The sequence below is a fragment of the Malania oleifera genome, chromosome 9, assembly GCF_029873635.1.
Source record: "Malania oleifera isolate guangnan ecotype guangnan chromosome 9, ASM2987363v1, whole genome shotgun sequence".
In the NCBI taxonomy this organism is placed as follows: Eukaryota; Viridiplantae; Streptophyta; class Magnoliopsida; order Santalales; family Ximeniaceae; genus Malania; species Malania oleifera.
This window is the reverse complement of record NC_080425.1, coordinates 33,243,171-33,265,796: the sequence shown is the minus strand read 5'-3', so window position 1 is coordinate 33,265,796 and position 22,626 is coordinate 33,243,171. Positions and strand designations below refer to the sequence as shown.

The 22,626-nt window shown below is 36.4% G+C and overlaps 1 protein-coding gene across 3 annotated transcripts in view; it reads right to left on the bottom strand.

The window, feature by feature from the left end:
* LOC131164521 (protein SENSITIVE TO UV 2) overlaps nt 1–22,626 on the bottom strand; it is a 70,597-nt gene continuing 47,971 nt past the window's right edge. For 2 of the 3 annotated variants that reach the window (XM_058121782.1, XM_058121783.1), the window contains exons 8-12: nt 12,575–12,916; nt 12,383–12,489; nt 8,761–8,915; nt 1,557–1,753; nt 1–748 (exon numbers count right to left, since the gene is read on the bottom strand). In XM_058121782.1, coding sequence (XP_057977765.1) covers nt 484–748; nt 1,557–1,753; nt 8,761–8,915; nt 12,383–12,489; nt 12,575–12,916 — 1,066 coding nt within the window. In that variant the 3' untranslated portion in view covers nt 1–483. The remainder of the gene's footprint in view (nt 749–1,556; nt 1,754–8,760; nt 8,916–12,382; nt 12,490–12,574; nt 12,917–22,626) is intronic. The other variant, XM_058121785.1, reaches the window with a different exon arrangement.

The following is a 22,626-nucleotide window of genomic DNA, read 5'->3' as shown; positions in this document are numbered from 1 at the left end:
TATCAACTAAAGCAGTAGAAAAATACATTGATTAACACGAAGAGCCTGTAGCAAAAATAAAATAAAATAGCTCCCAAAGAGCTCGTGCTTGGTCAGCCTCATGAAACCTTATATTCCTGAGGAGGTTCTACCCGTGAAAACGCCCTTTAATAAAACTTTAACTTTAACTGGTAACCAAGAAACTACCAGTAAATTCAGAATGAAAATATAAATATATAAAACCAAAATGCTAGAAGTGGTAGGAGTGATAATACACAGCAGTCGGCAGCTATCATGGTCGTTACATACAATTAGGGTCACATAGACCCATACCCGCTGGTGGTGGTCAAAATTTGGCGGCGCAAGCCACAACGGCCGGCATTCCCAAAAACTAATGAGGGCGCTCTTTCACTCATTTGACTAAATTGCTCACTTCGGGTCCCCAGTCTGGAATCACCATATTCCACAGCACATTAAATCATTAACTTCATCAAATGGAATTCTTTATGAAATGTTGTCGCCTAAGTAGGCAAAGACCCTTTTTTTAAAGACCCGAGCTAAGTCAACAATTTCAGATTCCCTCGTCTGTCTAGACAAGTTGTCAGAAAGCCGGTGTTTTTGGCTTGTCATTGACAACCTGTTCGCAATATAGATTGTCGAACTAGCCATATCCCTGTTGTTCGTTAACGCTCGTAAAACAGTCGTGGAGAATGTTGGGTTGGACACCAATCTATTAAGAAAAATCAATGCCTCCCGTATCAGCAAGGCCCTGCATAGATAAAAGGTTGTAATATTTACAATAAAGAGAAAAAAAGGAGCACCATAAGGGCATTTAAATTCATCAGTATGTGAGTATCCTCAATTTCTGATGAACAAGATATTTGATCGATCCATAAATGAATGGGAAGTTGTAATTGGGCATTTTAATTGAACAACACAAGCATACATGAGCAAGTTGACTAATGGGAATTCAAATACCCAGCTTTAAAATCCAAACCAAAAAATTCATCAAGTTAAATGGACTTGGCAATAATTGTTAAATGATAAATAAAAGAAATGGAGCATCGTTATATATTAAAATTAAGGGCAAATTTGACAGCAACAGAAAATAACAATGAAGCATTGTTCATATGTGATGAAGTCATAATGTCCATGTAAAATGTAGATAAAAGACATTGACCTCCCCTTGGCGAAAAGACATCGACCTTTAAGGTTTCAAAAATCCTAAGAACCTATTTGAGGTTTGAGAAAAAAGGTGCATGCCGCTCCTGAAGTTTCAAAAATTCCAGACCTCCTGCCAAAAAGACAGATCTCCACTTATATTTGACAAAAAGACGAGCTTAAGGAGGGATAAAAATGTCTCAAAAATCAAACGTTAAGGGAGGTCTTGAGATTTTTGAAATTTTAGGAGAGATCCATGTCTTTTTACTAAATCTTAAGAAGGGGTCTGGGCTTTTTAAAACCTCAAGTCCGTGTCTTTTTGAAAAACAGGGAGGTCAGTGTTTGTCCCATAAAAACAAACCTACAAAAGTGAATAAACATATTTAGTCCATCTGACCCTTAACAACCACAATTACCTCTCCTTGAAAATCTCTGGTGGCTTAGTAGAGTCAGCCGATCCTACGTCAATCTCTGAAACCAGTACTCGCAAAATCAAAGAAAGAAAGTTCATCCCTCCTGACAGCCTGTTGCCCAACAAAAACTCAAGAACTGATTTTCCGGATGATGCCAAGAAAGCCAGCACAGTGATAGCATGCCTACGGAGTTTCAAATCCTGAAACAAAACCCATTAGATATTGAAAAAAGGATGAGACTTTATACTGAAGCCAATGGCTTTCTGGGAAGTAACTTACAAGAACAACCAAAATACATAATGAACTTTGGACCATTTTGAGGGTCCATGTGAATAACTGGGAAGTCAGCAATATATCACATGATACCCACACAAAAATGACAACGCACTGACAAAATGGCAACATGACAGTACCCTGTTCCCTAAACACACAGGTGTGATCAAGTTCCAAAGATGACATATTTAGAGTGGTGTGGTGTGGCACAAACTAGAAATTCTTGAGCAGCCAGGGATAAATGATTTAAGTGCAAAGCACAACAGCAGTTTCAAATTTCACATGCAAGATTTAAAATAACTGAAATGGGTCCACATCATCCTACAGTCTACTATTTACATTTTTGAAAGGCAAACCCTGTTCTAGGCACATCATAGGATCTTTAGGAAATACACCTTTTTAAGTGTTAACCCACCCACACCTCAATTTAAAGCAGAATATTCATTACATCACTGCTAAACATTGTTCACCCATAAAATCGGTACACAGACTGCATAGGGGGCCAGGTTACGGGCCAGGCCTCTCTCATTGCTCCTTTTTTGGACCGGCACCAAGCAATCTTCCATGTCACTACCACTAATTAGACGATAGTACTAATTGATCTGTTAACCCACTAAAACCTCCAAGAACTCCCACAGACTAATCCAACATTCAGAGGGTACCTATAGGCTATAATTGAGAGGTTTCAAACCATATGTTTTGGATTTTGCTTTTGTATAGACAAAAGATTGTAAAAGGATATAAAAAGGAGGATGACAGAGTTTCTAAATCCATTATATAAACAAATTACATTTAGTTCTGAAGCAAATGACCCTGGGTTTCAAAGTTGATGTATGAAATATTCATTTCATTATATGCATTACTCAAAGAGCTGGACAGATTAACTGTTGTGCCCAACAGATTTAACTGTAGAACAAAGTTCAAAGACAAAAGGCCATTAGAGTGAGTATAGCAGCTTTTGAAATTGCCACCACAAAAAAATTGAAATGAGACAATTCTTGCTCCCTTCATCTAGATATGAAGTGATTCTTCAAATCTATCAGAATTATAACTGTTTTTCTATTAGGACAGGGAATTAGATCAAAATAGGGGAAGGAAGCTCTAGCTACAATGCCTTGGAAGTGGTTGGGTCTGATTCCTTGTTATTTATGCATATATATTCAAAGACCACTTTCTTATTGTAGCCATTCAATGTGCTATTATATACCTGCATATAAGCACAACTAGGGTGGCAGTAAAGTGTAATATAGTTGTTTTAGAGTTTGAGATGAAGTAGAGAAAAATAGAAGAGAAGAAGAGGAAAAATTAGGCAGCAGTTTCCTTGAGCACATGTACAGCTCCAAGTCTGCCCTCTTATATATTAATAATAATAATAAAGAATTCAGGACTAAAGTGCCTGGGAAGATTCAGGCCACTTCAGAGAAGGCTCTATAAGGCTCTCAGTCCTAACTTGTGCATCATGTATTGTGAATGCAATGAAACAAATGCTCATCTCTTTGTGCATTGCAGGGTGGCATTGCAGCTTTGGAACGCCCTCTGTTCTAGTGGGGGAAGAGTGGGTGGAACCTGGAGAGGCGGGAGAGTTGTTATTAGTCAACTGTAGGGATTTTGGAAAAAAATAGAAATGGCAGAGCTTTTTGAAGTGCAGCAGGTTGCCATTCTTTGGACTTTATGGGTTGAGAGGAATGATGGAATCTTTAAAGATTGCTCAACCTACTAATGGTTATTATGGGTGGGTAGAGTGATATTACTCACTTCCTCTTGGATATTTTGAATGCACTCTCTTGGTCTTTTTTGGGTATTATTGCCGTCCAACCTTATAAGAGATATTATCATCATGGGTGGGTAGAGTGATATTACTCACTTTCTTTTGGATATTTTGGATGCACTCTCTTGGTCCTTTTTGGGTATTATCGCTGTCCAACCTTATAAGAGATATTATCATTATGGGTGGGTAGAGTGATATTACTCACTTCCTTTTGGATATTTTGGATGCACTCTCTTGGTCTTTTTTGGGTATTTTCACTGTCCAACCTTATAAGAGATATTATCGCCATCCAACCTTATAAGAGATTGAAAGGCAGCACTTATGTAATTAATACTCATATTGTTATTATTTCTTTTGTGCTCTGGATCTTTGGGGACAGGGGAGGGCAATTCTAGATATTATTAAAATTATCTTCATTTATCCAAAAAAAAAGACTTGAAGACAAAAATGTCCTCACTCACACAACCAATTACTAAACTAGTATATTTTCTTCTTAACACTCCCCCTTAAGCTAGGGGTGTATAAGTATCACTTACCCCTAGCTTGTTACAACCATTAGACAAGGCAGCCTTAAATAAAGAATTCATGACAACATGTTCTAACTGACAGATTTCACCAAGGGAGTCCTCATAACCTTCTTCATCACAATTCACAACATCCCTCACAAAATGACAATCAATGTCAATATGCTTTGTCCTCTCATGAAACATAGGATTGCTAACAATATAAATAGCTACTTGATTATCACAAAACAGATCTATTGGTTTCATTTTTAAGAATCTCATCTCTAACATATGAGACTTCAGCCACACATGCAAAGTCATAGTATGGTCCATAGCTTGGTATCTTGAGCAACTTGATTATCACAAAACAGATCTATTGGTTTCATTATCAATACTCTCATCTCTAACATAAGAAACTTCAGCCAAACAAGCAAAGTCATAGTATGATGCTTAGTGTTTTGATTCAACCCTAGACCTTGCTACAGTAGTTTGTTTCTTGCTATTTCAGCTAACAAGATTACCTCCCACAAATGTTCAGTATCTAGTAACTAGGAGCTTCGATCATCAACAAAGCCAGTGAAATCTGCATTACGGTATCCCTTGATCTCACAGTTTTTATTACATTTATATATCAAACCTATTACAGAAGAGGCTTTGATATACCGCAAAATCCTACAAACAGCATCCCAATGTAGTTGTTTAGGATTTTCCATAAACTGACTCACCATACTCACTGCAATAGGTAACTCAAACCTAGTGACAATAAATTAGATAAGCTTGCCAACCAACTCCCTACATCGACGTTTGTTTTCAAAATCCAGTCTAACATCCCTAGACAACTTCACATTAGGATCCATACGAGTATCAAATTGTTTAGCTCCCAACAAACCAATCTCACTTAGCAAGTCTAAGGTATATTTTCGCTAAGATAGACTCAACCTTTGCCTACATCATACAACCTCAAGACCAAAAAATGTAGAGTACCCAAATTCTCAATTTGAAATTTTTCTTGAAGCCACTACTTAACAACTGCAAGCCCGCTTTGGTCAGCTAGTGGTGATAATATCATCAACAAAAACTACTAAAAGTATCACATTGGTCTCCTTTTTTGCAGACAAAGACTGAATGATTAATAAGCACCAAATAAAGCCAACCGTAGTGACCACCACACTAAAGTTGTCAAACCATGTTTGAGGAGAGTGCTTAAGACCATAAATGGCCTTACAACTAAGATACTTTATCATCCTCTCTCTGAGCAATACACCAAGAGATCGCTCCATGAAGACATCGTCCAGCAAATTTCCATACAAGAAGGCATTCTTCACATCCAACTTGCAAAAGTAACTGCCAACGAGATCAATACATGAACAGAATTTAGCCAAGCAACAAGAGAGAAGGTCTCAAAATAATCAATACCATATCTTCAGATGTACCCCTTGGCAACCAATCGAGCCTAAAGATATTTGATGGTGTAGACCCAATGACACCTAACCAATTCCTTTCCAGGAGGAAGATCCACCAAGTCCCATGTACCCCGACTAGTCAAAGCATTCATTTCTAAATCCATTGCATGCTTCCGCCCACTGTTAGCAAGTTCTTCAACATGCGAGGGAGGGAGTAAAAAGAGGAAATAAACAATGCAAAAGAACGCATAGGACTAGGAAGGTGAAGAATTGAAACATAATGAGCAATAGGATAAGCAACTAAGGAGTGGTGAGAATATGTTCATGAGCAATGGGAAAATCCAAGTCACTAGGATGGATCTCCAGGAATAAAAGTTAGAACAATAGGCAGAAGAGGCAGCTGCATGATGGCAATGATGTCTGTTTGCTTTTTGTCATTCAAAAATCCTCAATTGTTTCTGCACAATGGATGTACTTGGAAGAGCAGTGGAAGATTTCTCAAGAGGGATAAGGATAGGAACAAGAGGATCCAACACAAGGAGGCCCATAAATTGTTGATGGAATCAAAATAAATTCATCCAACGAGGATCCAAATCTAAATAAATAAGGTGTCCCCTCAAAAAGGGTGACATTAACATATTTCCTGTGGATATGAGGAACATAACATCTATATCCTTTATGAGTTCTTGGGTATTTGATAAAGACATGTTTAATAGCACAAGGAGAGAGCTTGTCCTGCAAGTACGTGGAACATGAAAAAAACATGTACATCCAAAGATTCAAGGCACAACCGAGAACGTGGATGTTTCTAGGTATACACTGGATAACAGATTTTGTTATTGCAGAAGACTGGAAGGCATTGAAGTAGAAAACAGAATGTGTAAAGAGTCCAAAAGGTCGTAGGAACATGCATATGAAGGAGTAAGGATCGTGCTGCATGTCAAGTAAATATTTATTTTCTTGCTCAACTACTCCATTCAAGTATGTACACATGATGTTTGATGAATAATCCCTTTGGTCAAGCAAAAATATTGAAGCTCATTTTAAACAAACTCAAGTGCATCATTGTATAAAAAAATTTAAATAAAAAAGTAATTGAGTTTTTATTTCCTGGCAGAATTTAGTAAATACAATCAAAATTTCAGAATTGTCTTTTAACGATCTAAGTCCTGCAAAAAAATTATCTACGAAGGACAACATATTGATGACAAGTCAAATTCTTGACTCTACATGGACCCCAAAGTTCTGAATGAATAAGAGAAAACAATGATTTACTACAAGACTCCTCTACAGACAGAAAATATTTCCTAATCGACTTGCAAAACACTCAAAACAAGAAACATACTTAAACATGAGAAAACTTTGTTGTAGTTTTTGACGGGATGGATGACCACCACTGATCAAGAGAAACATCATGAGTATAAAATTAAGGAATCCGAATAACACAACCACCATCAAAATAGTACAGGCCATCATTCTCAAGTCCTTTACTAATCCTTTTATTCATGGATATCCTTAGAAACACAATGAGAAGGAAAGAAAGTCACATAACAATTATGAGATTTAGCCTTCAGATTCAAAGGAAAATTTAGGCAGACATAACACCGAAGAAAGAGGAGTAGAAACAATTGAAAGAATATTACCACAACCTAATACCGAACCATCAGCAAGTGTAAAGAGGGTATAGTAGAGGGGTTCAAGGATTGAAAAAAATTAGGACTACCTGTCATATGGGAGGATGCATCAGAATCCATAACCCAAGGTGAGGATGAAGAGGCAATAAGCCCCACTGTATGGGCCACAGTAACACTAGATGTAGGAGACTGAATTTGGAGTTATTGAACCATGCAAACAAAATTGTTATACTCCTCTCAAGACAAGGTAGATGATGTACTCAACTCCCAAGTGAGGTGGTTAGGGGCATTTTAAGTGTCAAAAGTATAATCGCCCTCAATAAAAAACTTGCTGACCCAAGTTGATTTTCCAAGGGTATCCTAACAACAATCAATAGTATGATTTTCCTTGCCACAATGAGTGCAAATGCGAGAATTTCCACGATGAACTCCTAATACATTAATGCACCGCAATCCAAACCTCATCCTCTGCCTCCAAAACTTCCCCTACCACAGTTAGAGGCAGTAACTAAGACTGAATTATCAAAGGAAGAGGCTTGAGAAGCAGTCAAGCTGCACATACTAGCACAAAACAGCACTTCAGAACTTTGAAAATCCAGAACTTACAACACTTCACAACTTCAAAGGATCCAGAACTTGAAGAGGCAGCTATGACCATAGAACTGAGGTTACAATAACATAAGAGGAATTACTTAACCACAAAGAACAGGGCAGACCACAACAAATAACTGCAGGCACTTGATAAACAACCTGCAGCTACAGGCATTATGGCTTCCGGCAACTGGAAGCAAGTGCAAGCAAGAACAAGAAATAAGTCTTTGAACACCGATTCAAACCAACCTGCAATTAATACAAGATTGCAAGCAATCAATCACGAATACATTGAACATCAAAACAGCAACATGAACAAAGCACAAACAGAGTCCAACTGATACTAGCCTGTGGAGGAATAACAACAGCAGTACACTAGGAAGTGAGTATAACTGAGACAGCAAAAACACACAGCTTCCAACCAAGGATGCTGCACAACCTAACCTAGAGGAAGAGTGTCCCTAAAAGACTCCCAAACTAACCAGAAATCACATTTGAGAACTGATTAGAGGAGGATAAGAGAAGAAAAAAATTGAAAAACAGAGTGTCAAAACCAATTCAGATAAATCAGATTTAAGGGAGATCAACGCTTTGATACCATGCTGTAAAGTCAGAGATGGAGGAGGAGGAGAAGAAAAATTAGATGGCAGTTTTTTGGATCCTACGAACATAGGTTTGCCCTCGTATATATTATAATAATAAATATCTAAGGACAAAAATGCCCCCACTCACACAATCTAATTACTAAAATAGCATATTCTCTTCTAAAAATTGGGTTTTTTTTTCATTTAAAATAAAACAATTTCATTAAAAATAATAATAATAATTAGAACACGCAAAACACAGTGCAATCTTCCATCCAAACCCTTTGAATCTCAGAGAGTGCAACCCCCCAAAATGATAGACCTAGTTTAAGAACAGGAAACACAGTGATGAGTGATTGAATATGTGTAAGAAAATAAGGAAACGAGTGACTGAATAAACAAATGATAGAGCTTGTGTCAACTGAAAAGTAAATTTGAACAGCAAGATTACCTGTGTACCACTTCCACAGCATGCTATACAGTCTGCCAACCCATCAAGGATGACAATGAACTCCCTTGAAGCATTTTCCATGTCATTATGTGCAATATCATCACTCTTACCCGCCTTTTTACAACCAGAGCAGAACGCAACAAATACCTTTGGACCTTTAGTTTAAAAAAGCAACAAAATTTTGAGCGGCTTTGCATTGTAATGGAAAGATACATTTGTCTACTTTAGAAACCAAATCGACATTAAATGATAAGAAATGCAGAAGAAATAACAATCTATGTCTCATAAAGAAAGAGAAGTCTGTTTCTTCCTTTGTGCCAGTTTTTGCCTCTGCTATTTTGAGCCTGGACGGGAATATTCCATTTAAAAATCAAGATAATACTTCTAATTACAACAAACTTCAAAATTCAAATAAGTTATATCCGACCCGGATAATATCATATATTAATTTATAAACATGAATGCATTTAATACCTGCAATATAGTAATTCAACAGCACTGGCAGTTGGTTAAATCATCATAGCACTAAAAATACATGGCAATCATGTAAATTGCCGAACACTGTATGTGAACAATCATAACAAGATCTTTCAGAACATACAATGCTTTCAATAGGCATAAAATGCAGGAGAACTCCATTCAATGTGGTAAAGATATTAACGCTGCATTTGGGAGCATGGATTTTGGGGCTTAGATTTGGATTTGGATGGGTTTGGACAAATTCCAATACAATTTTATATTAAATCTTATCAAAATCTAAATCCACGGCCTCTCCAAACACAGGGTAAATGACTAAAAAGTACATAGTCATTCTTTTTCTTTGGGTTGGGGGGAGGGGGTTCGAAAGTGGGGAAAAATGGGAAGGAAACCTATAATTATCAAGCCCACAAACCTTAGGGTCTAAAAACCCCATCTTCACTTGAGGTGTGTGGGGGAGTCCACATAGACAATATTTCAGCCAAACGAACCTCGATGATATTAAATAAGTAAATAATGAATATTTGGATTAATGGTAAGTGGTCTAAATATGTACTACCAAGCACACAAACATCTAGCAATAAGAAGCTTTCACAACCAATGATTTGTTTCATCGTAGGATGAAAAGGTTTTAAGGGAGAGTTAGAAGAGAATACATTTTGTGTGGGTGGAGGTACTTTTTTCCTCAATTTTTCTAAGGCCCGGATCCATATGTACACTCCAGGAAAACTGCCACGCTAGGAAACATTGATGCTTTTGGAAGCCTAAAGTAACAGTGTCCAACATGTCCAGTATTGACACTTGTCCAATACTCCCCAACATGTATCCAACACATTGAAAATTAATTAAATTTTTTTAAAAAAATTTGGACACAGCTAAGACACTCCCCAACATTTCCCGACACAGCAAGGACACCTTTGAGACACTTCTTGCATTGAAACGCTGCATTTTGTTGTCCCCTGTAATTCCGTTAACAAACCCCACGCCACCCCCCCCCCCCCCAAAAAAAAAAAAGAGAATTCTAGAGATCAAGAGTCAAAAGGTTTATTGATATTGGAGTGCTTGGATTTTGGAGCCCTAGTACCATTGTGCCAGCCTTATAGACCCAGAATTTCCCCTTTCTCTAAAGCCATCACTAGTTTGCCACTTTTGTTAATCTGTTTTTTTTTTTTTTTTTTCAATTTTAATTTCTTGATGAACCATGCCCATTGCCCACCATCAATCATGCCCTTGAGTTGTATTTTAGTTGTTGGACCAGTCTATAATATGAATGTAGTTGATGATTGTAAAAGTGCAGTTCGTAAAATGTGTAATTGATAATTCTGCAGAAATGATGCTTATATTTCATTCTAAATCAAAACTACCACAATATTTTTCATCTAAAAGGAAAAATACGCATATATTCATATATATTATATTAAGTAATTAACATATCTCTATCATGCCGTAGCCTCATATCTTTTCAAAATTATTGTATTTCCATGATAATGTGTATTACCCTTGAGTTGCATTTTAGTTGTTGGACCAATACTCTATAACACAAATGTAGTTGGTGATTGTAAAAGTGTAGTTTGTAAAATGTGTAATTGATAATTTTGAATACATGATGCTTACACTTCATTTTAAACCAAAACTACTGCAATATTTCTCATCCAAAAGGATAAACAAGCCTATATATATTAAAGTATCTCTGTCATGTCGTATCCTCATTATTTTTTTTTTTGAAATTGTTGAATTACAGTAACAATATCATGTTGTATCCGCATCTTATGTTGGCATCAGTGCTTCGTAGCTGCCATTTTTTTTTCTCTTCTTTTCTTCATTTATTCTCCTCTTCTCATCTCCATCTCTAACTTTAGAACATGGTATCAAAGCCACGGTTGCCAGAGGGCCTGGGTTCTAGTCTTGTTGCACACAATTAATGTAAGTTTGTTGAAAATTTATAGTGTTCCCAATACAGGTGTTGTTCATTGTTTGATCATCTCATGTACAATCGGGCTGCACATGCAAGGGTGTTAGGGCTTCATATACATTGTTGGCCACAAGCTAAAGTTTTTAGGTGAAGTGGTAATCTAACAGGAAGGCCTATAACATGGTGTAGGACATCTACCACAGACCTCAACATGATATCTTTCACATAACTTCACAGCTTCAAAACCAAATCAATTACTCTTGAGAATTCAGTGAACACATTTGCATTGTGTGCTACGATTTTAAAATAGGTTTCTTGACAATTGAAAGCATGGAAGACATGCACACCACAGGGTCAGAGACAAAGTGGACAAGTTGGGACATGGCTAAGGTGCAGACTTTGAGACGCAACATGGACAAAAGAAGACATGATAGTTACATTTTAAAAATTAAAAAAAAAAAAAAAAAAAACAGATATGGTGGAAACACATCAATTAGTTTAAAATATATTATTTAGGCTCGCAGAAATACGCACACATGCATGATACTGATGTCCCATAATTAAATTTTGGCTCAAGTGCATTGACAATTTAAAATTACATATTCACAGTTTAATCAAATGATGCTGTGGATGGTGACAATTCCTGTAGGTAGCCAGGTTTTTGAGAGGTTCATATGAATGTTCACTTACACATACAGATGCACTTGCTGGAGGTCAACTAAGAGAATTCGAAGAATCTCTGTATCTTGCTATGGATCTTAACTTTGGAGTCAACAAAATGATCTGGGCTAGAGGGGTCAAATTAATTAAATGCCCCCCCCCCCCCCCCTCCCCCGAAAACAAATTCCAGGACTTTTAAAAAAAAAATTAGTACCTAAAATGCATTGTCTTGCAAAACTATGTGCTTGGCCGTGTCCCCAAGGCACCCAGCCATATCCAAGATGTGTCAGAAAAGTCATTTTATCTTTTTTTCCTCTTTTTTTATTTCAGAAACATGTCAGATCCATATCCTGCATTAGAGAAATGTCCAACAGGGGTATTGAAGTGTTGGTGAGGGTGGTTACATTATCCCAACGTTGCCAAATGCAACCATGGACTTTAAATCAAGGCCTTTTGGGCATTTATTTGTATGCTTACTGTTGTTGCCATTGATCCACATTACAGAAGCAGCAAGTTTATGTGATATAAAGTATAAACTGATAACAATAAGAAACAAAAACAGTATGGACTTACAATTCAAGAGCAGGTACAGAAGATGCACCGCTTGCTTTTGCACACGCAAGCCAGCATCTTTCCTTAACCATTGTGAAACACTTTCAAACATCACCACCTGTCCAAACCTGCTTAAAAAGGAACTTCATCCCTGTGAGAAAGAAAAGAATAAAACAGGCCCCATGCCATAAAAGAAAAGTTCATTAAACTTACTCCTCTCTTTCCACGTAAGCATTAGTTCTTGAAAGAATTATGTTCATGATAGATACAGCTTCCAGTTTTACATGAGTGTTGGTATTCATCAATGCTATTTGGCGCATCGCTTCAAAGAGATTAACCCATTCTATGTTATAAAATGACATTTCTGTGAGATGATTCCAATATTCCATTTTGCATGTAATTTCTGCGCCAATGAATCTCCTTCCAAATGGATTATAGCCTGAGTCCAGTTCATCCTTGCTTGCACAAAACAAGCCTCCTGTGTTCGCACTTTCTGATCCATGTATATTCGCAGGGTCATCACTTGAGCAAACCCCCTCAACCATGACACTGTCCCTGAGTAGAGTGCACTGGAAAAATCAAATCAAAGCTCATAAGAGTGCAACTCAAAGAAAATTCTGGGGAGCTGCCCATGCCGTACAGAAGTATGAAAGCACAAGCATAACATAAAAAGAAAATTGAAGGCCCATTCCAAAAGAATATTATAGGATGACTGAGCACCTGTGGGATGCATAAGTGAAGTTCATCCACATTTATACATTACAATAGCGCATGGCTAGCATGGCAAGGAAATATAATGACATTTCTAATATATAACAAGGGGTATGGTCTCTCGCTATCATTTTGATCAAGTATCATAGCCTCACATCCTTCCATAACGAAAGTTGTTCTTTTTGCTTTAGAAACAACTTATTTATTAGCTTAAGCTGCCATCAAATTCATGGAAACGAAGCACTCATGGGAAAGGTCTAAACATACATTATGAAGTGTTGAGACCTATCAAAAATCTAATTGCATCTTTGTAAAAGGGGTACAATGTGACGCAAGAAAATATGACTATTTGGTGTGGTTATTAGATATTATGCAACAATGAAATCCAATTGTTCATATAGTTTGCACACACATTCAAAAATTAGGGTTTTTAATTCTCGATCATGCAAGCTCCCCCGTACATTGCAAGTTGATCCTTTACATGGATTTCTCATCAAAAGACAAAATAAGAGAGCAAAATTAGGAAACAGAATCAAATCTCCAAAAGCTGAAAATTACAGAGTAAACAACAAATAAATAAATTAATAAACCTAAATTCTGCCTACATCTGTGGTAAATGCCAAAATCCTATCAGAATGGTAATGGGAAATCTAATTATCCTTCGGTAACTGGTACTCTTCTAGTTTCACTAATTTCTTCATACGGTTCTAGAATTTTTCAAGATTTTGGGCTTCCCAAAAATACCAACTTTGCATAAATGATTAATTATTCTTGGGTCTGGCCAAGGGGATCTTGTAATAATGTTGTTGACATTAAGTCAAAAGATCTATCCATATTATCTTCCAACTCAGTCAATAGAGGATAGAATCATCTGGGAAACAAATTTTACTGAACCCAGTGATTACTTCTTCAATTTGGTTTTAGTAATACACATGAAAGCATTCTTTAATATGCTAGTTGGTTATTTTGGGCAGAATTTCCACTCTATATAAGCTGAAGAAGCAAAGGAAAATAGAGGATTCCACGTATATTTTATTCAAGGTCTTAAATATCGATTCCAACTAAAGTTTTGAGGGTTCAAAATTATGGAGATTTCAATATCTATGTTAATTTCGATTTTGATTTTAAAAAATGATGGAAAAAATGCATTAAATCTTGGAATTCTTTTCAGATTTAGAACTGCAATAGACATAATAATGTATGATTTAGGGATCACTTGATAAGTTGGGGAGTGGTGAGTAGGTCTAAACAGGAGGGTGGTTTGGGTATTGGAAATTTGGTGTCTAAAAACAAAGCTCTTTTGGCTAAATGCTTTGGCAGTTTCAGCTAGAGATTTCTTCCCCGTGGCATTTAGTTGTTCAAAGTATGGATTAGACGAGAACAAGTGGGATACTAGTTTGAGATTTAGATGTTCTTTGAAGAGTGCATGGAAAGCTATCTCTCAAAGTTATCTCCTCTTCATTCCCCATATTAAATTCCTACTGGTTAGAGGTACTAATATCTGTTTTTGAAAAGACCATTGGTTGGGGAATGTTGTTTTGTCCACCTCTTTTCCATGCCTTTTTTGGCCTGAGCTCAAGGCAGGATGGTTCCACTTCTTTTTTTGTTGTTGATTCAACTGGTCCTCTGCCTTCTTGGGATTTCCACTTTCATAGATTGTTAAATGATAGGGAGATAGTAGAGCTATCCTCATTTCTAATCTTGTTGTATAAATGTTGATTTTCTTTAGAGGATAGGCGGTCTTGCTCATTGGATCTTTCGGGGTATACTCTTGCAAATCCTTTTGTGATTTATTGAATAGGTTTAGTTTACCTTTTCCTCTCTATAGTTCCATTTGGAAAGCCAAAGTCCCCTTTAAAATCAAGGCTTTTATCTGGCTGGTTGCGCTTGATAGAATTAATACCAATAACTTGCTACAGATTAGGGGAGCTTTTGAAGGCTATTTCTCCAGACATTTGTGTTCTTTGTTTTAATCCTTCAGAATCTTCTTCGCATTTGTTCCTTCATTGTGACTATGCCTGGAACAAGTTATTTGGCATTTTTGGCGAATGTTGGGTGAGTTCTGAGACAGCGGAGGACTTTTTGGTAGTGTCTGTCACAGGTTTTGGCAGGAAAAAGGAAAGGACAGTGCTCTGGAAATATGTTTTTTTGCAGTTTTTTGGGGCCTGTGGGTGGAGCATAATGAACGTATTTTTCTAGGGCAGAAGTCGTCTTTTTCACTGGTCTGGGAAAAGATACACTATTTGCCTACTTTTTGGTGTGTGGGCCAGGGGAATTTTAAGGGGGTGAGGCGGTGAGCTTTTCTGATATTCAGCACGATTGGCATTATGTGTTGGAAATTTTAGTTAGTGTTGGTTTTTCTCTATTTTGTTTTGCAGTTTTCAGGTTGTTTCTTTGTGTTTTCTATCTGGATTTTCCAGACTACGTTAAGGAGATGTTTTATTCTCCTAGCTGCATATTCTTCTTCTTTTAATGAAAATTCTTTTAATATCAAAAAATAATAATAATGTAAGACTTAGACTTAAAATGTTATAAATAAAATACAGCAAGAACAGGTATGATGTGCATCAGGCGCAATAATTGTAATATAATAATGATATTAAACATATTCAATTACTATAAATGAAACTCACAAATCAATTAATATTATTTATTACAAAAATGCAAACATTTTAGACACAAATGGTCATATAATATGTTGTACCTAATATTTAAGTTTAATTTTTCATATAATTTCAAAATTCTGAAAACTATTTATATCTTTCTTCTAATAATCTTTGGTTTCAATAATAACAAAAGATAAATTAAGAGATTTGGGCATCTTAAATTTGAAGTACAAGGAAATTTCCTTTCAGTAGCCAAACTTTTGACAAATTTCACTGAAATTTTGAAGATGTTGATAAATTTTGGGTCATCGTAGAAATTTTGAGCAGAACTTCGCGAAACAGAAATTGACTACCATTTTGAATTTGAGGGTGGTTGAAAGTGGAAATTTCCATGGAAAGTTCGACAATTTTATGGAAATTTAAGACCATGATTTTATGTAAGGCTGAAACTGAGACCCGGAATCACTTGTTTGGCTGCTAATTTTCTTCTGAAATTTAGTATAAATCTCTTGGAAAAAGATAAGAGAAGTGGAAATTTCCATGGAAATTTCGACAATTTTGTGGAAATTTAAGACCATGATCTTATGTAAGGCTGAAACTGAGACCCGGAATCACTTGTTTGGCTGCTAATTTTCTTCTGAAATTTAGTATAAATCTCTTGGAAAAAGATAACAGTTCAAAGGCCTTCAAACGTGTGGGGTTCTGAGCATCACTGGGTATCTTCTCTGGAAGCTTGAATTCTGCATTCGCCGCATTCTGAAAGTTGACTTGGAGTGCAACTATTTACCACATGTGGAAGCTAGGAATGCAAGGTTCTATAAAATGATCACTATAGATGCTGAATATGTTGTTAAAAGGACTCTTCTTGACATTAGTAATAGATGTTGGGGCTTAAAAAATTTTGAAAGTTCAACTTTCTATTTGTAAGTTCTGTAGTCCTTGGTTAGCTGTAATTTCCCCCCATGCTTAATATATTCCTCAGCCTGCTTTCTTAAAAGGGAAAAAATCCTGCTGAGAGAGATCCTCCTCATCATTTCTGTTGAGGTGGGAAAAACTTGCCTCTTGCGAGGAAAGATGAATGCACTGCTCCAAGCTATCTACATCAAAGCAATGCAACTCATCTTGACAATCCACATGGAGTTAGAAGTAGCGCGATTAGCCCACTTCGCGAGATATCATCTCTAATCACCACATGGCATGCATAGATGTAATGCAGTGCGTGAAGGTGTAAATAGACTTTAGAGTTTGTCAAATTAGAAATTAGTATTCAGGGGCATTTAGGATTAATTGCAATGATTCAGTGGCAAATAAAAATCCCTTCTCGCACACAAACGTGGGCAGTAGAAGGTATAGAAGGTGGCACTGGGTATTCCTCAATCCATACTTCTAAATCTCACAGGAAAATTATGAGCAGTTCCCACGGTCCAGCTTTCCTTTCCATATAACTAGAAACTGGAAGTGAGTCATTTATTTTTGCTTGATTCCCCACCCACCCCCAGCTTTCCACATCTTCTTCATTTTAGGTAATCATTCTGGATATTTGCCCCATTATGAACTCATCTTAATGACTACAATTCATGGCCTTATCCTTTCTAAATCTTGCAATGACGACCAGCAGATTTTTTTTTTGGCTTGCGTTTGCAGCTTTCTCTTGAGCTCGTTCAACGTCTGCTTATTTCCAGAATACTTTACCTCCAAAACTTGTTTTTGTTGCTGTTCCACTCTTGATTTGGCTTTGAGGGTGTCAACTTCTTGTACCATACACTGATTCACATTTTTTCACGACATGTTGGTTCATTTTATCAAAACTACTGGTTGGCTTTTCCTCTTTCTCCTTATTTGTCCGATTCACATCCTTCCTGAGCTTTAAAACTAGCTTCTTCTTGTTAAGATTTTTTACATAGAAAGTGTAGGAATTGTCATCCTCATCATGGACAGCACTTTAATCATTTTGCCAATGACAACCAATTAGAATATGGCATGTGTCCATCACAACAACATAATTCTTCTTTCTTGAAACATAGAACATAAAATGGCTGCAAGTATCCCACCAGTCCAAGTTTCTATTTCCACCACTACTTAGCAAGTAAATTTATGCAACTGTTACTGTCATTACTAACTAACCAAGCTCTCTTGCTACTGTTCATCTTGTTCTAAAGTCAGTCTCTTACGGCCAATCAATCTTCATCTGAGTATTTTCACAATCTGTCTTTGCTCTTCTTTGGAGGTTGCTACTGCCAAATTACCCACTTTATTGACGAAGGTTTTCCTTCTAGTAGCAATAACCAAAGGTCTGCCCAGAATAATTTATCTCTAAAATACAGATGGGCATCCATATTTAATGATTGAATCTTGAATTGAGGTATTGGCAGATCAATAAACATAACTGGTGGACTTAGTCTAAAAAAACACGAATAACTAAATTGGAATGTGTGAAGCACAGGAAGTTAAACAATCCAAACTGAAACAAGCAAGAAGTTACGAAGGGAGCTGCCAGGAATGCAGAAACTAGTCTCTCTAAACAAGTAATCATCCATACTTGCAATGCAAACATACCTAGTACACATGTCTCACCTCTCCAAAACTAATACCAAAGTCAATATATGAAGATATGTTCTTTATGTGCTCAAAAGCCCACTATATGAACACTTAATAGCAAAAGATGCAACAACTCAACTACAAGCATCAAGAGGAAGAGTGTTCATTCATTAAGAACAAATGAGTATTGTTGGAGTACTACTGTCTATTTAGCATGCCTAGAACAACCTTGATGACTATAGAGAAATCTAGATGTGATAAAACATGTACCTTAGACATTTTTAGCATTATCTCCTATAAAGCTTTGTCGGCTGCAGTGAATCAATGGAACTCACCTTTCTTCAAAAAATCAATAAGAGATACCATGATAGTGTTAAAATTTGTAATGAACTGCCCATAAAAGGTGGCTAACCCATGGAAACAATGCACCTCCCAAATGAATTTTTAGGCTTTAGAAAATGACACCAGAAAGAAAGAAATTTTTTTAAGATTTACATTTTAGAGACGAGTAGTACGGAAACCTCATAAAATATATCAAAATGTCATAGTAGATGACAAGGAACTTACCTATGCAAGATCGACCAGGCTCTATAATGAACCTTATAAATGTGCTAGGGCATTGGACAACCTAAAAGGCACGACAAGCTCCTCATTGAAACAATATTGGGTCTTACTTGGTGTAACTAGAAGAAAGTTGTCGAAGACTACATAGTTGGTCCATTAATTGCTCTTGTACGAGCATGGAGGATGTTTCTTTTTATAAATATATCTCATTTCAGACCATGAAGTAAAATGTGGTTCTCCAAATTCAAACCTTTTTGCAGTATTGCTTTGCCAAACCAAAAAGTTTTGATTTTGCCAAGTAGATACTTTGGCAGTCACACAATCCATACCAATTAGGAACTTGTGTAAATTTAGGAATTTGAGTGTCCTCAGATTTAGACATAAACCTGAACTCCTTCAGTGCCAAGGCACACAGAAAATTTAACACCTTACCCTCATTCTCCAATTTTCCATACTTCTGTGTTAGACATTGAGATCCTTGAGTCAATAGTTTTCTCTGGTGTTTCCCACCCAAAGTTATGAACGTCGACATCATATATTCAAGGACAAACCAAGTAAGATACATGCTGCCTACATGGGCAAAACATCACATGATATCTCAAAAAAAGGCCCAACTATCCAAATCAGTACCCTAGAACACTCAGAAAGAAGACTTGTTCACTCAACTCTATAAGAATTTGAGTGAGAGTGGGGTTTGGATTCAACCTCTTTAAGGCTAACTTAGACAGTATGCTCATGGAACTACCCCAATGTATGACAGGTTCGTAGACTTTATCTCAACACTTATTATCGGTATAGAAAATAATGGTGTGCTCCCTACCTCAATTTTTGCTAGAGTAGCCGCTATACACCTCATGACCAAGCACTTAATTTCAATTTTGACAAAAATTCCAAGGGTTTAAATTTATGGAAAGTTCAATAGAATTTCAATTTAAATTTAAAAAATATTGGAAACTTATAAAAAATTATTAAAATTATGAACGAAACCTTGGAAATATTAGAATTGATAATTTTCAATAATTTAGGATGAATATAAAAAAAATCAAAATTAGCTCCTTATTGTAGGTTTTGCTTCTAATTTTCGAAATTCTAACTACTATTTCCCAAATTCTCTAAATGTAAGGAATTTCAGCCAAAATTTGGCAATTTCATGAAATTTCAGTTGAAATTTTCTGAAGAGAAATTGGAACCTGATTTTGTTTCAAACCCTTCCAAAATCCAAAATTTCAGGAAATTGCGGAAATTTAAGACCATGCTCGTGACATTTAAGACAAGCATTGTGATCCTCTTCCTCACTTTTCTCTTCAGAGTCAAGTGGGACTAAAGGATCATAAAAGTAATCCTTGCCAGTATAATTGTCATCCTTAAGTACTATGATTGGGGTAGAGCTAGGACACTGCAGCAATGAGGCCCTTAGTATTACATTGATGATACTTGTTGGATGGCTGAACTCACAGAAGTGGAGGGACATTGGTTGACACTTACAAAAGTTATTAGAGCAGAGGGAGAATGTTCCTAAATGCAACAGGAACAAACTGAATCCGCAAACCCCACCTGTCCTGTCAAAGGATACAGACCTAGTTGACCACTTATTCCAGACCAATTGAAAGCTGCCAATGTTTTATTCAATGGTTCTGAACATTTCCTACTGTGAGTTCATGTATGTGGTTCATCTATAAAGGAGTAGGTGCACAGATTAAACAGGACTAGGAGGTCATAAGAACTTGAAAGAAGTGGTGAGGACACAGAAATCAAGGGCTGTCCTTGGGTCTTTCTATGGTTTTTTCCCTATGCGCTTTTCACGCAAGGGAAGTTGATGTTCAATTTGTTAACCTATGAGTTGCCATGTTAGCATGAAAGTTTTCTCTATTTCACAAACTCAAATAGTGGTCTGCCAGAGTTGGTTAACTAAATTATGGAGTTGGTTTACAGTTCCTCAAATAAAGGTTCATTATTTTTTAGCGATCTCTATTTCTTTCTCCATGAAGCACAGACTTCTTTCAATATCTAATTGTCATAATGGAATAAAAGAAAGGCAAAGGAAAGTGGGCAATGTGTGCTTATGTTCCGGTGTCAGTTAAGTGCAAGTTTGACAAGTACAACAATGCATAGGTTTTAGTTTTCTTTTGTGTGATTTTTTTTTTTTTTTTTTTTCTTTTTGTGGTAAGAAGAAATTGCAATTGAAGGCATAATGAATAAGATCTGGCTGTGAGTTACCAATAAATCAAGCACTAGTCATCATTCTCAAGATTATAACTTGTATATCTTTTTCCAAAATTTCAAACCCCATTGGGAAATGGAAAGAGGGGGTGCAAGAACAATGGCAGGAAGACAGAGGGAAGGAACAGGATGTTCTAACGGGGATTGGCCACAAAGTAAGAGGAGAAGAGGAAGAAAGGAAAATAGAGACAGGGAATATACATAAAACCAAATTCATTAATCTTAACCCATCTTAAACCCTATTACATCATACGATAATTTATAGTAACATAAGAAATATGAAAATTAGGACAATAATCTTAACCCATCTTAACCCTATTACATCATATGATTACTCATAGTAAAATAAGAAATATGAAAAATAAGACGAAACCGTTACATTAAAATTCCTAAGATTCCATAAATAATCCCAAAAAAATCCCTAAAAAATCATTAAGTATCCAATTACTAAAGTGACTCAATTGTGCTTCTTTCGCTTGGGATGGGGCCTCCAAAATAAGCTTTAACCTGTCTAACCATGTTTTAGTCATCCGTCCTACACCAAATCTAACAAAAAACATCCATTGATGCACTGGCACAGCTGTATTTTTAAATAGATCAATCAGAAAAAAGCATTAAAGGCTTAATCGACACCCCATTCCCTTTAAATTTGAGTCTAGAAGCATCCCAACCTCATATCCATGGAGGCAACTAATAAGTGACCTCTCACCTACTCTCCATCCTTCTTGGCTTTTCTAGGAATTATAGGGACTAAAACCCTCATTCTCCCTACTTTCACCCAAAAGCATTGCATCAATGTATAAAACATATGTTTGTCAACTCATATTGGATGTATCACATATAGTTGAACAATGACAAACTATAGCGCTACCCTTGGAACAACCTTTTGTTTCATTGTGTCACTGTTTGCCAACTATGTCAAAGCTTGATGGAAAGCCCACCACCCGCACTAATACATTGAAAAATACGAATAGAACTACCCCCTAAATTGCCAAACTTCTGCAAGCAAAAACCTCTTCCCTCATCCACTACCAAATATGCAAAAGGCCGAAAAATATCATCACTCTTAGTTGTTTCACCCATGGACTATCCTTTTCAGATAGACAAGCTAAGAATGATTTCATTTGCTCTTAAATACAATGATATCCCCCTCCTCCTAGAAGCAAGAGAAGATTTTCTCTGAGCAAGATTTAAAATATGTAACATAAGCCCAATCTTTCAAAGCAAATCGAAATTGAAAATTCTTCTATATGGTTTAGCCATCCTGATGAGGTTAGAAGATGACATGCTCACTGCCCATAGAATTTACATGTTCATTATGCATTTTAGGCTCCAATGCTTTAGTTATTAGGTTCGCTATCTTCTGCACTGAAAGCAGAATTCGTAGCATGCCATGAAGCAACCTCCCAAGCAATCTGGTTGAGGAATTTCATTTTGAAACTTCCAAGTAGTAAATTCTATTTCATAAAGCTTCAGCACCTGCATAATTTTCTTCCAATGAAATATATTTAAATTCATGGGTCTATAAAAATATAAAATTCCAACATCTCTTAATTAGAAACTAAATGTGATATACAAAGATAGAAATTGTTTTTTCTAACACCAAATCTGAGAACTGAAAATAGC